Source organism: Centroberyx affinis, unplaced genomic scaffold, assembly GCF_046629955.1.
Source record: "Centroberyx affinis isolate AG114_WGS23_722 - 3 ecotype Tasmania unplaced genomic scaffold, CSIRO-AGI_Caff_v1 ptg001041l_1, whole genome shotgun sequence".
In the NCBI taxonomy this organism is placed as follows: Eukaryota; Metazoa; Chordata; class Actinopteri; order Beryciformes; family Berycidae; genus Centroberyx; species Centroberyx affinis.
The window spans coordinates 3,520-16,999 of record NW_027279597.1 but is presented as its reverse complement, the minus strand read 5'-3'; the positions used below and the strand labels follow the sequence as shown (position 1 = coordinate 16,999).

Below are 13,480 nucleotides of genomic sequence, written 5' to 3'. Positions count from 1 at the left end.
AAATAGGATAAGGTCATCAATGTGAAGAAAGGATATTCCAAATAAGTAAGGAGTCAAGGGTAAAAAATCTGGTTGTGTGACTATAATTAAAATTTAGCAAACGTAAATATACTATAATATTACACTAATCTGCATTTGGTTATAATATACTAATCTGTTATCTCTATACTACCTGTATCACTACCTGAAACTCAATGAATGACTCATAAGCATCACAAAAAACTCTTTGTTCATTTAGGGGTTGTGAAAAGTTCTTCTGTGATTGGGTGGTAGAAAAAGGTGAGAGTTACCTTTTCTCTATTTAAACTACAGAATATAAAGAATCCTTGGATCATACAGTGTTCAGTCTCCAAAGCAAACAATGCACATCAGATAAGAGGAAAGTTAATTTCTGTTTGTCAATCTACAGAAAGCCGCCAACATGAGTACTGACGCGGAGATGGCCGTTTATGGCAAGGCCGCCATTTATCTCCGTAAGCCAGAGAAGGAGAGGCTTGAGGCTCAAAGCACACCCTTTGATGCCAAAACCGCTGCCTATGTGGCTGATGTTAAGGAGCTGTACCTTAAATGTACAATCCTGAAGAAAGAGGGTGGCAAAGTCACCGTCAAAGTCCTTACCACCCAAGAGGTAGGTTGAAGTTTCATGAAACTCACAGCAGTGAAACTTACCGTTGGAATTTCAACACAAGCTGAAATTGTGTTTCAATATTTCAGGAGAGGACGGTTAAGGAGGATGATGTCACCCCTATGAACCCTCCCAAGTATGACAAAATTGAGGACATGGCCATGATGACCCATCTCAATGAAGCCGCTGTGCTGTATAACCTCAAAGAGCGTTATGCAGCATGGATGATCTACGTAAGCTCTTCTGCCTATGGAGTAAAGTATAATATTGCACATGGACTCATATACAACATACTGTGAGTGGTCATATCTCTCTCATCCCCTTCAGACCTACTCTGGGCTGTTCTGTGCAACTGTGAATCCCTACAAGTGGCTCCCAGTGTACGATGCTCAGGTTGTAGGTGCTTACAGAGGCAAAAAGCGCATGGAGGCTCCACCCCACATCTTCTCTGTCTCTGACAATGCCTACCAGTTCATGGCTACTGGTATGTTCTTGTCAAGAAAATGTATAAACTATCAATAAACTCAATAACTTATGTTACATAGATAAGAAATACATTTCTTCATTTTTCCTTTTGCAGATAGGGAGAACCAGTCTGTCTTGATCACGTAAGTTTTACATCTATTGCACCTCTGTAAGCCCAATGGCATCAAATGAATTGAGTTAATTTCTCTGAATCTACATATCCATCCCCAGTGGAGAATCTGGTGCTGGAAAGACTGTGAACACCAAGCGTGTCATCCAGTACTTTGCAACAATCTCAGTGGGTGGTGGAGAAAAGAAGAAGGAGCAAACATCAGGAAAGATGCAGGTAAATTATCATGAGTATTTTCTAAAAACATTGAAAACATTTCTGAAAAATGAACACAAAATAGAAATGTAGTAATGAAATGAATATTAAAAAAAAAAAAAAATGGATTTTAGGGGTCACTTGAGGACCAGATTATTGCAGCCAATCCCTTGCTGGAAGCCTATGGTAATGCCAAGACTGTGAGGAATGACAACTCCTCTCGTTTTGTAAGTATGGAGGGATTTCACACTGTGAGAAATATCTTCAATTATATATTGTCTATGCAGAGAGATGTTAAACAATACGCTATTCCAAACAGGGTAAATTCATCAGAATCCATTTTGGCACAACTGGTAAACTGGCTAGTGCTGATATTGAGACATGTAAGTATCAACTTCACATATTAAATGAAATGACTGGCATTATCAGTGGTGTAGATTTTGAATCATGAACAATGCTTATAGATCTGCTGGAGAAGTCTAGAGTGACGTTCCAGCTTCCTGATGAGAGAGGCTACCACATCTTCTACCAGATGATGACCAACCACAAACCTGAGCTGATTGGTGAGCTAAACATTGTGATACAATGTTAAAACAACCCACGTTGTTCACATGGTCCATAACCAGTCATTACTTTAAACCTTTTTTGATCTCCAGAAATGACGCTCATCACCACCAACCCCTATGACTTCCCCATGTGCAGTATGGGTCAGATTACTGTGGCCAGCATTGATGACAAAGAAGAGTTGGTTGCCACTGATGTCAGTGATGTTCACTCTCATTTTCATTTTCTGAATCTATTATACATTCAATATTCCATCACAATTACTCAGTAAAATGTATTTTCCATAATGACTTTTACTCAGTGTCAATATCTCTATTGAATACAGACTGCTATTGACATTCTGGGCTTCGTCAATGAGGAGAAGATGGGCATCTACAAGTTTACCGGTGCTGTGCTCCACCATGGTAACATGAAGTTCAAGCAGAAGCAGCGTGAAGAGCAGGCTGAGCCAGATGGCACAGAGGGTAAGGATTAACTTCATGGATGAATTAAAAAACCTCCGGCATTAAACGAATCAAATATGCATTTTCTATTATGTCACATTTTACAAATCAGTCATATATCTAGTAAATGTATTTTTGTGACATTTTCAGAGGCTGACAAGATTGCTTACTTGTTGGGCCTGAACTCGGCTGACATGCTGAAGGCTCTGTGCTTCCCCAGAGTGAAGGTCGGAAATGAGTATGTCACCAAGGGACAGACTGTGCCACAGGTTAGCAGATTATTCTGTTAATTTCATACGCATCTCATTATTAAGTCACAAGCCAGTGCATGAATACGTTTAAGCTTCCATTTCAGGTAAATGAATGTGAATACCACAAAGGAGTCCTTTATTTGTCCCTCTATGAACAGTTACGAAAGACAGCGGAGGAGTGTAGATCAATATTTTTGATCAGGAATTGTACTTGAGTCCAGTTTTAGGTACTTTAACAATGCATAAACAAGAAGAAACACAAATATAACTCCCATGATTCACTAAACAAATTGCTCCAAAATTCAGTGGAGAGAAGTTTCCCAGTTCCTCATGAAGCTAAAGTATGTAGAAAGTATGTCTATTGTAATCGAGGAATTTCACGAATTACATTTGTAGTTTGCATCTGAATGTCCTCTGTTAGCTGTTCCTGCATGGATTTCAATTGATGGATCTCTACTTTATTAAATCAGGACCGTCCTTGTGACACTGTGGATTCTAATGATATTGATTCAAATGAAACTTTTCTTCAGGTCAACAACTCAGTGAGCGCCCTGGCTAAGTCTATCTATGAAAGAATGTTCTTGTGGATGGTCATCCGCATCAACCAAATGCTGGACACCAAGCAGCCAAGGCAATACTTCATTGGTGTGCTGGACATTGCTGGTTTTGAAATCTTTGATGTAAGTATGCATTCAAGGTAATGTATTGACTAGATCATTTTGTAACAAAGTTTGTGATATATTAGGTTAATCCTATTTCCACCAACAGTTCAACAGCATGGAGCAGTTGTGTATCAACTTCACCAATGAGAAACTGCAACAGTTCTTCAACCACCACATGTTTGTCCTGGAGCAAGAGGAGTACAAGAAGGAGGGTATCATCTGGGAGTTCATTGACTTTGGCATGGACTTGGCTGCCTGCATTGAGCTCATTGAAAAGGTACACAATAATGTTGTGACTTTATGTTAGAATTCATGATATGCTACAACAGTGCCTCTTCATGATGTATCTCTTTGCACTTTTTATACAGCCCATGGGCATCTTCTCCATCCTTGAAGAGGAGTGCATGTTCCCAAAGGCCTCAGACACTACCTTCAAGAACAAGCTGTATGACCAGCACCTCGGTAAAACCAAAGCATTTGAGAAGCCCAAGCCAACCAAAGGCAAGGCTGAGGCCCATTTCTCTCTGGTGCACTATGCTGGAACTGTGGACTACAATATCAATGGCTGGCTGGACAAGAACAAGGATCCCCTGAACGACTCTGTTGTTCAGCTGTACCAGAAGTCTGGTGTTAAACTGTTGCCTGTCCTGTATCCCCCTGTCGTTGAAGGTACAGTATCACTTTATAACGCTAATTAGGATTATGGGAATTAATTAATGTTTTTGTTTTCAAGATAAACAATATGCCTACTCAAAAACATCAGTTGAATGATAACTTTCCAGCTTGATAATAAGTAAACAACACTGAACCTATCAACTCATGATATTAATAAATCAAAATCAACAGAGGCTGGCAAGAAGGGAGGCAAGAAGAAGGGTGGTTCCATGCAGACTGTGTCCTCACAGTTCAGGGTAAAATTTAAGAACAGCCTAAAGTGCCTGTTTGTAATTAAACTCAAATAAATGCAAAATTTTTCTTATTTTATGTTTTTCATGAAGAATATTTGGTTTTATCTTGTATCTACAGGAGAACTTGGGCAAGCTTATGACCAACTTGAGGAGCACTCATCCTCACTTTGTACGTTGCCTGATTCCCAACGAGTCAAAGACTCCAGGTACACTGACAGCTAACCAATGTTCTTAATATTGTCCATACAGTTTGCAGTCATTTAACACAGCTTGGCGGTAGTGGGTCTTTTACTTTGTCATAATAATTATGAAGTAACAACCTCTTCACAGGTCTGATGGAAAACTTCCTGGTTATCCACCAGCTGAGGTGTAACGGTGTGCTGGAGGGTATCAGAATCTGCAGAAAAGGTTTCCCCAGCAGAATCCTCTATGCTGACTTCAAGCAGAGGTATTACCTAATTTACCACAGAGTTTTCCTAACTTTGAAAAGAAGGTCTCGAATGTGACCATTAACTGTTTTGCAATAGGTACAAAGTACTGAATGCCAGCGTCATCCCTGAGGGACAATTCATTGACAACAAGAAGGCCTCTGAGAAGCTGCTTGGGTCAATTGATGTGAATCATGAGGAGTATAAATTTGGACACACCAAGGTAAAAAAAAACAAAAAAAAACTAAACTCCATTTCATGGATGAAAATCAATTGTCATAATATTTTTATGTTCTCGTCAGGTGTTCTTCAAAGCTGGTCTACTAGGTACCCTTGAGGAGATGCGAGATGAGAAGCTTGCTATTCTGGTCACCATGACTCAGGCTCTCTGCCGTGCCTATGTCATGAGGAAGGAGTTTGTGAAGATGATGGAAAGGAGGCAAGTGGAAATTCTAACCATATATTTAGGCTGAATGCAGTGCCAAAATGACTTTGTACATAACAGTGATTTCCTTCCATAGGGAAGCCATTTACAGCATCCAGTACAACATCCGCTCATTCATGAATGTGAAACACTGGCCATGGATGAAGGTGTACTACAAGATTAAGCCCCTTCTGAAGAGTGCTGAAACTGAAAAGGAGCTGCAGAACATGAAGGAAAACTATGAGAAGATGAAAACAGACCTGGCCACGGCCCAGGCTAAGAAGAAGGAACTGGAGGAGAAGATGGTGTCTCTTCTGCAGGAGAAGAATGATCTGCAGCTGCAAGTGGCATCTGTGAGTAAATGTCAACAAAAAGCTTTGTTGATTTCTCACATCTTTTCCAGAGCAAATGTTGAAATGTTTCCCCCTTTTCACTTTTGCTCTAACTAGGAAGGAGAGAATCTGTCAGATGCTGAGGAGAGATGTGAGGGACTTATCAAGAGTAAGATCCAGATGGAGGCAAAACTCAAAGAGACAACTGAGAGACTGGAGGATGAGGAGGAATCCAATGCTGAGCTAACTGCCAAGAAGAGGAAACTGGAGGATGAATGCTCTGAGCTCAAGAAGGACATTGATGACCTGGAGCTTACCTTAGCCAAAGTGGAGAAGGAGAAGCATGCCACTGAGAACAAGGTTCATGGATAGGTTCAAGGGTCTCTGTCTAATATATCATGCAATATTTGAATAATTACCCAGTTATGACAATGTGTTTTTACATATTCAGGTGAAGAACCTGACTGAAGAGATGGCCTCTCAAGATGAGAGCATTGCTAAGCTGACAAAGGAGAAGAAAGCCCTCCAAGAGGCACATCAGCAGACTCTTGATGACCTGCAGGCAGAGGAAGACAAAGGCAACACTCTGACCAAGGCCAAGACCAAGCTTGAGCAACAAGTGGATGATGTGAGTTCATGAACATGCTATTTGCTATTTAATAAGAATATATGCTTGCTGTTAACCCTTTGTAATTATAAACACATGGTATTTTGCAGCTTGAAGGTTCTCTGGAGCAAGAGAAGAAGCTCCGCATGGACCTTGAGAGAGCAAAGAGGAAGCTTGAGGGTGATCTGAAACTGGCCCAGGAATCCATCATGGATCTTGAGAATGACAAGCAGCAGTCTGACGAGAAAATCAAGAAGTAATGTGGACAGAATTTGAAAACTGTATGCACAAAATATGTTATTGCCACCAGTATCTTATGATGATGTCATTTACTCAACAGGAGGGACTTTGAGATAAGCCAGCATCTCAGTAAGATTGAAGATGAACAATCCTTGAGTGCTCAGCTACAGAAGAAGATTAAAGAGCTCCAGGCGTGTAATGTTTGATTTCAAATCTATGTCAAACTTATCATTGAGTTTTTATGCAATGTGTCAGTTGCATACATTCATTTAACAATATTTCTTAACTTTCAAGGCTCGTATTGAGGAACTGGAGGAAGAGATCGAGGCTGAGCGTGCTGCTCGCGCCAAGGTTGAGAAGCAGAGAGCTGACCTCTCCAGGGAACTTGAAGAGATCAGTGAGAGACTTGAGGAGGCCGGTGGAGCCACTGCTGCTCAGATTGAGATGAACAAGAAGCGTGAAGCTGAGTTCCAGAAGCTGCGTCGTGACCTTGAGGAGTCCACCTTACAACATGAAGCCACTGCTGCTGCTCTCCGCAAGAAGCAGGCTGACAGTGTTGCAGAGCTGGGAGAACAGATCGACAACCTGCAGCGTGTCAAGCAGAAGCTGGAGAAGGAGAAGAGTGAATACAAGATGGAGATTGATGACCTGTCTAGCAACATGGAAGCTGTGGCAAAATCCAAGGTAATAATGTTATTTTATATACATATGTACAGTATATTCAGACTTGAGAAAAAACTTGCATTAGTGGAAGAATTACTGAACCTGTCTAATGTTGATAAACAGGGAAATCTCGAGAAGATGTGCCGTACCCTTGAGGACCAGTTCAGTGAACTTAAGGCTAAGAATGATGAGAATGTTCGCCAGATAAATGACATCAGCGGTCAGAGAGCAAGACTGATGACAGAGAATGGCAAGTCTTACTTTCATTGACTTGTTCATAAAAAATACCAATGTACTTTTGAACTCAATCCATAATTAGACTCAATCAATAATTAGAAGCCATTTCTTTTACTTTAATGCTGGGTCAGTTGGAAATGTATATATTTCAACTAAAACAAAAGAATCCATTTCCATCTAGGTGAGTTTGGTCGTCAGCTTGAGGAGAAAGAAGCCCTTGTCTCCCAGCTGACCAGAGGCAAGCAAGCCTTCACACAGCAGATTGAGGAGCTAAAGAGACAAATTGAGGAGGAAGTTAAGGTGAGGAAAATGGTCAGAGATTTCAAGATTTTTTAAGGATTGTATGTTCATACATTCACTGTTTTTTATTTTTATAATCTTTTATAAAAAGGCCAAGAATGCCCTTGCCCACGGTGTGCAATCAGCCCGCCATGACTGTGATCTTCTGAGGGAGCAGTTTGAGGAGGAGCAGGAGGCCAAGGCAGAGCTGCAACGTGGAATGTCCAAGGCAAACAGTGAAGTGGCCCAATGGAGGAGCAAGTATGAAACTGATGCTATCCAGCGCACTGAGGAGCTTGAAGAGTCAAAGTGAGTCAATGAAGATTTTGTTTTTCCTACACTGTCTCTACAAAATACTTGTTAGAATATTATACATGAATGATTACATTTGGCAAATGCTTAACAGGAAAAAGCTTGCCCAGCGCCTTCAGGAAGCTGAGGAACAGATTGAGGCTGTGAACTCCAAGTGTGCGTCTCTGGAGAAAACCAAACAGAGGCTCCAGGGCGAGGTGGAGGACCTCATGATTGATGTGGAGAGAGCCAATGCTTTGGCTGCCAACCTTGACAAGAAGCAGAGGAACTTTGATAAGGTGTGTTGACACTGATTACCTTGTCATAACCACCGGAATTGTCAAAGTATAACCATTCCAAAATTGGGTAACATTGCTCATTTTAAATTACTATGCAGGTGCTGGCAGAATGGAAGCAGAAATACGAGGAGGGTCAGGCAGAGCTTGAGGGAGCTCAGAAAGAGGCTCGTTCTCTCAGCACTGAGCTGTTCAAGATGAAAAACTCTTATGAGGAAGCTCTAGATCAGCTGGAGACCCTGAAGCGGGAGAACAAGAACCTGCAACGTGAGTTCTCATCTGATAATGTTAGCAATAGAAATTGAAATTGAAAATAGTAATTGAAATATTGAAATATGTTCATGATTGTTAATATGTATATATCAGTTAGAATGAGACACATAGCCTTCATTCTTCGACTTAGCAATATTAAACATATATAACCTTCTGCAGAGGAAATCTCAGACCTGACTGAACAGATTGGTGAGACTGGAAAAAGCATCCATGAGCTGGAGAAGTCCAAGAAGCAGGTGGAGACAGAGAAGTCAGAGATCCAGTCAGCTCTTGAGGAGGCTGAGGTGAAATTTCAACTGGAAAGCTTAACATTAGAATTGCTAATGTATAAGTTATCCTTTGTCCATGAAATTTACATATCTTATTGAACAATAGAGACATGCCCAATATTACATTCAGAAGACAACACAGGCTATGTTTTAATATTTTTACATTTTAGGGAACTCTGGAACATGAGGAGTCCAAGATTCTGCGTGTCCAGCTGGAGCTCAACCAGATCAAAGGTGAGGTTGACAGAAAGCTGGCAGAGAAAGATGAGGAAATGGAGCAGATCAAGAGGAACAGCCAGAGGGTGATTGACTCCATGCAGAGCACTCTTGACTCTGAGGTCAGGAGCAGGAACGATGCCCTGAGAATCAAGAAGAAGATGGAGGGAGATCTGAACGAGATGGAGATTCAACTGAGTCACGCTAACCGCCAGGCTTCTGAGGCCCAGAAGCAGCTGAGGAATGTCCAGGGACAACTGAAGGTACATCACATGACAACTGTACATGCCATTCTATGTGCAGCAACATTCTGATCTTTTTCTGTTTCTACAACACAATCTTCACATTAGGATGCCCAGTTGCACCTTGATGATGCTCTCAGAGCACAGGAAGACCTCAAGGAGCAAGCCGCTATGGTCGAGCGTAGGAATGGTCTCATGGTGGCTGAAATTGAAGAGCTGAGGGTTGGTCTGGAACAGACAGAGAGAGGCCGTAAAGTGGCTGAGCAAGAGCTGGTGGATGCTAGTGAGCGTGTTGGATTGCTGCACTCTCAAGTAAACAAAATAATTTCTACACTAATTCTATAATCAATACATTTTTAAATAATACATGCACATCATTATAGTCATTGCTAAACTGTATTTTTCCTTCCTCTTCCTAGAATACAAGCCTTATGAACACAAAGAAGAAGCTGGAGGCTGACCTGGTCCAAGTCCAGGGTGAAGTAGATGACAGTGTTCAGGAAGCAAGGAATGCAGAGGAGAAGGCCAAGAAAGCCATCACTGATGTGGGTTTAAATTTTATTTCATAGTCACCCAGATCTCATCCATACATCTGGAAGAACATGAATTTTGTATGGCATGCAAAATGAACATAAATAATCCTTTTTCTAGGCTGCTATGATGGCTGAAGAGCTGAAGAAAGAACAGGACACTAGCTCTCATCTGGAGAGGATGAAGAAGAACCTGGAGATCACAGTCAAGGACCTGCAGCACCGCCTGGATGAGGCTGAGAACTTGGCCATGAAGGGTGGCAAGAAACAGCTCCAGAAACTGGAGTCCAGGGTAAGATAACTGTTACACAGATTACAGTAAATGACATTACAAAATATGCAAAATAAGTCTCATAGTTTATAATTAATTTCTGAAGGTGCGTGAGCTGGAGGCAGAGGTTGACGTTGAACAGAGACGTGGAGCAGACGCTGTTAAAGGTGTCCGTAAATATGAGAGGAGAGTGAAGGAACTCACATACCAGGTATACCAAGCTTACTTTTGTAACAGTGTTCCTATTGACTAAATGACCATATTAAAAGATATGTCAATTATTAATGGTCATTCATGTTTGTCTTCATACTTACATTAGACTGAAGAGGACAAGAAGAATGGCACCCGGCTGCAGGCTCTGGTAGACAAGCTTCAACTGAAGGTGAAGGCCTACAAGAGGCAGGCTGAGGAAGCGGTAAGTTGAAATCATGTAAAAATGCTTCATCTATTTGCAAACGTTTTCACAATTTTTACTCTAGTCTTAGGATTTGCAATGAGAATTTATGATGGTTTCACAGGAGGAGCAGGCCAACACTCACCTGACAAAGTGCAGGAAGATTCAGCACGAGTTGGAGGAGGCTGAAGAGCGAGCTGATATTGCCGAGTCTCAGGTCAACAAGCTGAGAGCTAAGAGCCGTGACTCTGGCAAGGTAAACACACGTTTTTCATCAGTGCATGTTAATTCATTGAATAGAAATGTTGAAATTACTGAAAAATGTTCTTTGGGTTTTACTAAAAATATGTTTATTTTTCACAGGGAAAAGAAGTAGCTGAATAAATTATCTTATTAAAGCATCACAATAAGTCATAAAATATGATGACATTGTCGATTGCATACAATAAATGTTACCACAAATATTTCCCTTTTGTCTGTTATTTATTCAGTAACACTTTATAAAAAAGTTGTATTAACTAACATGAGTTAATGCATTAATTAATGGTGAACAAATGCTTAACTAAGGCATGAATAAATGTCTTCATGTTAACTAAGTGATTAACAAAGGCATTTGTAAATGCAGTAATTAAACTCTGTTCTTCATCCTTCATCAATGGTTTCCTGCTGATTAGTTAGTGGGCTTGCTGTAAGCAACACTTGCTTTGTTTTTAGTCTAACTTATTGTTGGTCTTTCCTGTTCAGCCTCCAGACCGTAGTCGGGAAGCACAGGGGAATCTCTTTTGTCCTCCAGGGCCAAAGTCTACCTTGCTTCGGGACCAACTCCCCTTCACTCTCACAGCAGTTGCAAAAGACAGCACACAGGGTCACCACCTTGGCCTTGAGACACTGCAGTATTTATTTTATGACAACCGTAACTTTCGCCATACATTTATTTGCTACCTGCTACAACTTGCTAACTTCTCCGCTGCACTTTTCCCTTCCGCTCCCATGCATTCACGTCACACAGCGCTCGCTCTCTCTCTCTCGCTCCACCACACTCGCTACGTAAAAACACTCCGCACCGCCCTATTCTCATAAAGGGGCTATGCTGCTCCTATAACACTACCCCCACTCTGGATGGCAATTTTTAACAATTCCACTCCAGCAAAGTAACATACATCAACATGTGTCTTCTTTTCCCTTTTTACATGCATACAGGTATACAGTGCTCATTTGCATTCAGTCCATTTGAGAGGATTAAGTATAACCACTATACTTCAAGTCCTTTGCAAGTGGGGCAATAACAAAAGGTACAGCTTCTCAGTGCAGATGCAATCATGTAGCAGTCCATTTTTTTCAGTGTGCACATATTAGAGTGGAGCATAACAAACCCTGAAAAAGGCATTAATAACACCCATTGTACAGGCTATGACTTATTCTGAGCTCTAAATTGGTGATCAGGAGCATTATAAACTAAACTTCCCTGTATTACTCAAAATGTTACCTTTAACAGAAAAATATCACAAATACAGCTTTTGGTCACAGTGCATATGGTAATTAAACCACTACTCAAGTTTTTTTTTTTTTCTGTATAGATGAACATATAAAATTAACAATTAGCTTGAACAGTAGCAAAACAGTACAAAACCGTTGACCTCATTTTTAACCCTGAAAATGGTCCTTTAAACTCTGGAAACTGTCCATAACTGTCGAACTCAGTGAACCACCCACTCACCATACCTGGCGGGTAATCTTCACTGGCGGCTCTGATGATGTTGCTCTGCCACACTACCCCCACTAACCTGAGAGCCTCCAGGAGCAGCAGAGTCCAGATGAGGAGAGGTGGACGGGAGTGAAGCAGCAGCTGCAGGAAGGTCCACTGCTGGATCTGATGAGGCGCAGCTGGAGGCTTCCTCAGCATCAGTGTTGGAGAACAGTTGGGATAGACCCAGGATAGGGTCTGTAGGATCCACACCCAAGGCTGGGGGTGACACCTCCATAGGTGTCCAGCTCCGAGCCTGCTCCATGGCCCAGGCGTTGTCCAGTGGGTCGCGACAGCGATAGGGCTTCAGCTGATCATGGTGAACCACTTTCACCTTGGTCTTTGGGCCTTTCTGGATGCGATACACCAGATCATCCAAATGTCCCAGGACGAAGTATGGTCCTTCTTAAGATGGGAGGAACTTTCTGACCTTGTTCTTGACTTTCTGTTTGCCTTTGATTAGGTACCACACAGCATCACCAACCTGGTACTGTGTGTGGCAGCATTTCTTGAACTTGAGCTTTAAGGTGAAGCACAGTAGGTTCTGGGGTTTCAGGGGAGGCTGTGAAAGCTTGGGCTCTGATAGTCTTCTTTGGTGAGGGACAATTTCTCCTCATGTGACCCAGGACCTGCTGCACCCACCAGGCAGAACTTTAAGTGGACAGCCATAGTCTTTTCTGACCAATAATTAGCATTATCATTATTCTCTCCGAAACTTTGCCACCTATCTACTCCTTCATACTTTCATCTACAAACTTCATTCAAACTTTAAACTGTTCAGTTCATACTGAAATCAGAGGTGTGCATTCAACTTTTTCATACTCTTTATACGTTTTTTCAACCAATTAGTGCTGTTGATATGTGACTATTCGCAGAGTTAAGTTTCGTTTTCTCCGCCATCTTGTCATTAGCATTACTTGAACTTAACTAATTCCACATACTTTAAGCTAGAAACTTCATTCAAACTGTAAATTGTTCAGCTCCTTTTGGAAATCTGTCCTTGTATTCAACTTTTTGATATCTCTAACAATTTTTAAGATATTTAACTTATAAAAGCGTTTTTTTTTCTCGACCGATCCACATTTGATATGCAAATTATCAGATTTTGTGCCCAACCCGCTTTTGATATACAAATATTCAAATTTTCATATCAAATGCGGATTCGTCGCTTCTACCATCACTCACTCTACTGTAGCGGAACCGGGTGGAATATGCCCGGAGATGTTTTCTATGGTGTCTGCTACTGGAAGTAGCAGAACTTGACATACCATGATGTGCAGGTGGAGCTGCAGACACTGCTGGATTACGCTCCTCACAAGTAACCTCCTTTTCTGGGTGTGGCTGGTCATCCCTGGGTGAAGTATCTGAAGACAGATAAAATCTGTTACTGAGAGATCAGTAGGCTGGACTCAAATCTTTTGCTTTGTGTTATGCTATGCTTTGTTGTGCTGTTTTGAATAGGTGAAAACAGGTTGGTGATCTATCCCTGCTTATTAACATT

General features: G+C 41.4%; 1 protein-coding gene across 1 annotated transcript; it reads left to right on the top strand.

The window, feature by feature from the left end:
* Positions 1–421: 421 nt before the first annotated feature.
* Positions 422–10,694, top strand: LOC139647064 (myosin heavy chain, fast skeletal muscle-like). The gene is made up of 39 exons (XM_071522889.1): positions 422–628; positions 715–858; positions 953–1,109; positions 1,206–1,233; positions 1,322–1,436; positions 1,550–1,642; positions 1,735–1,798; positions 1,880–1,978; positions 2,072–2,175; positions 2,305–2,443; positions 2,573–2,691; positions 3,204–3,353; positions 3,442–3,612; positions 3,704–4,004; positions 4,182–4,246; positions 4,362–4,449; positions 4,574–4,691; positions 4,771–4,894; positions 4,974–5,110; positions 5,193–5,448; positions 5,545–5,787; positions 5,879–6,055; positions 6,145–6,290; positions 6,375–6,465; positions 6,569–6,958; positions 7,061–7,187; positions 7,356–7,474; positions 7,566–7,762; positions 7,860–8,043; positions 8,142–8,307; positions 8,473–8,597; positions 8,753–9,061; positions 9,149–9,352; positions 9,460–9,585; positions 9,692–9,862; positions 9,948–10,052; positions 10,161–10,256; positions 10,360–10,491; positions 10,599–10,694. The coding sequence occupies exons 1-39, from the start codon at positions 422–424 to the stop codon at positions 10,617–10,619; spliced, it is 5,808 nt and encodes a 1,935-aa protein (XP_071378990.1). The 3' UTR covers positions 10,620–10,694.
* The last annotated feature ends 2,786 nt before the right edge of the window (positions 10,695–13,480 follow it).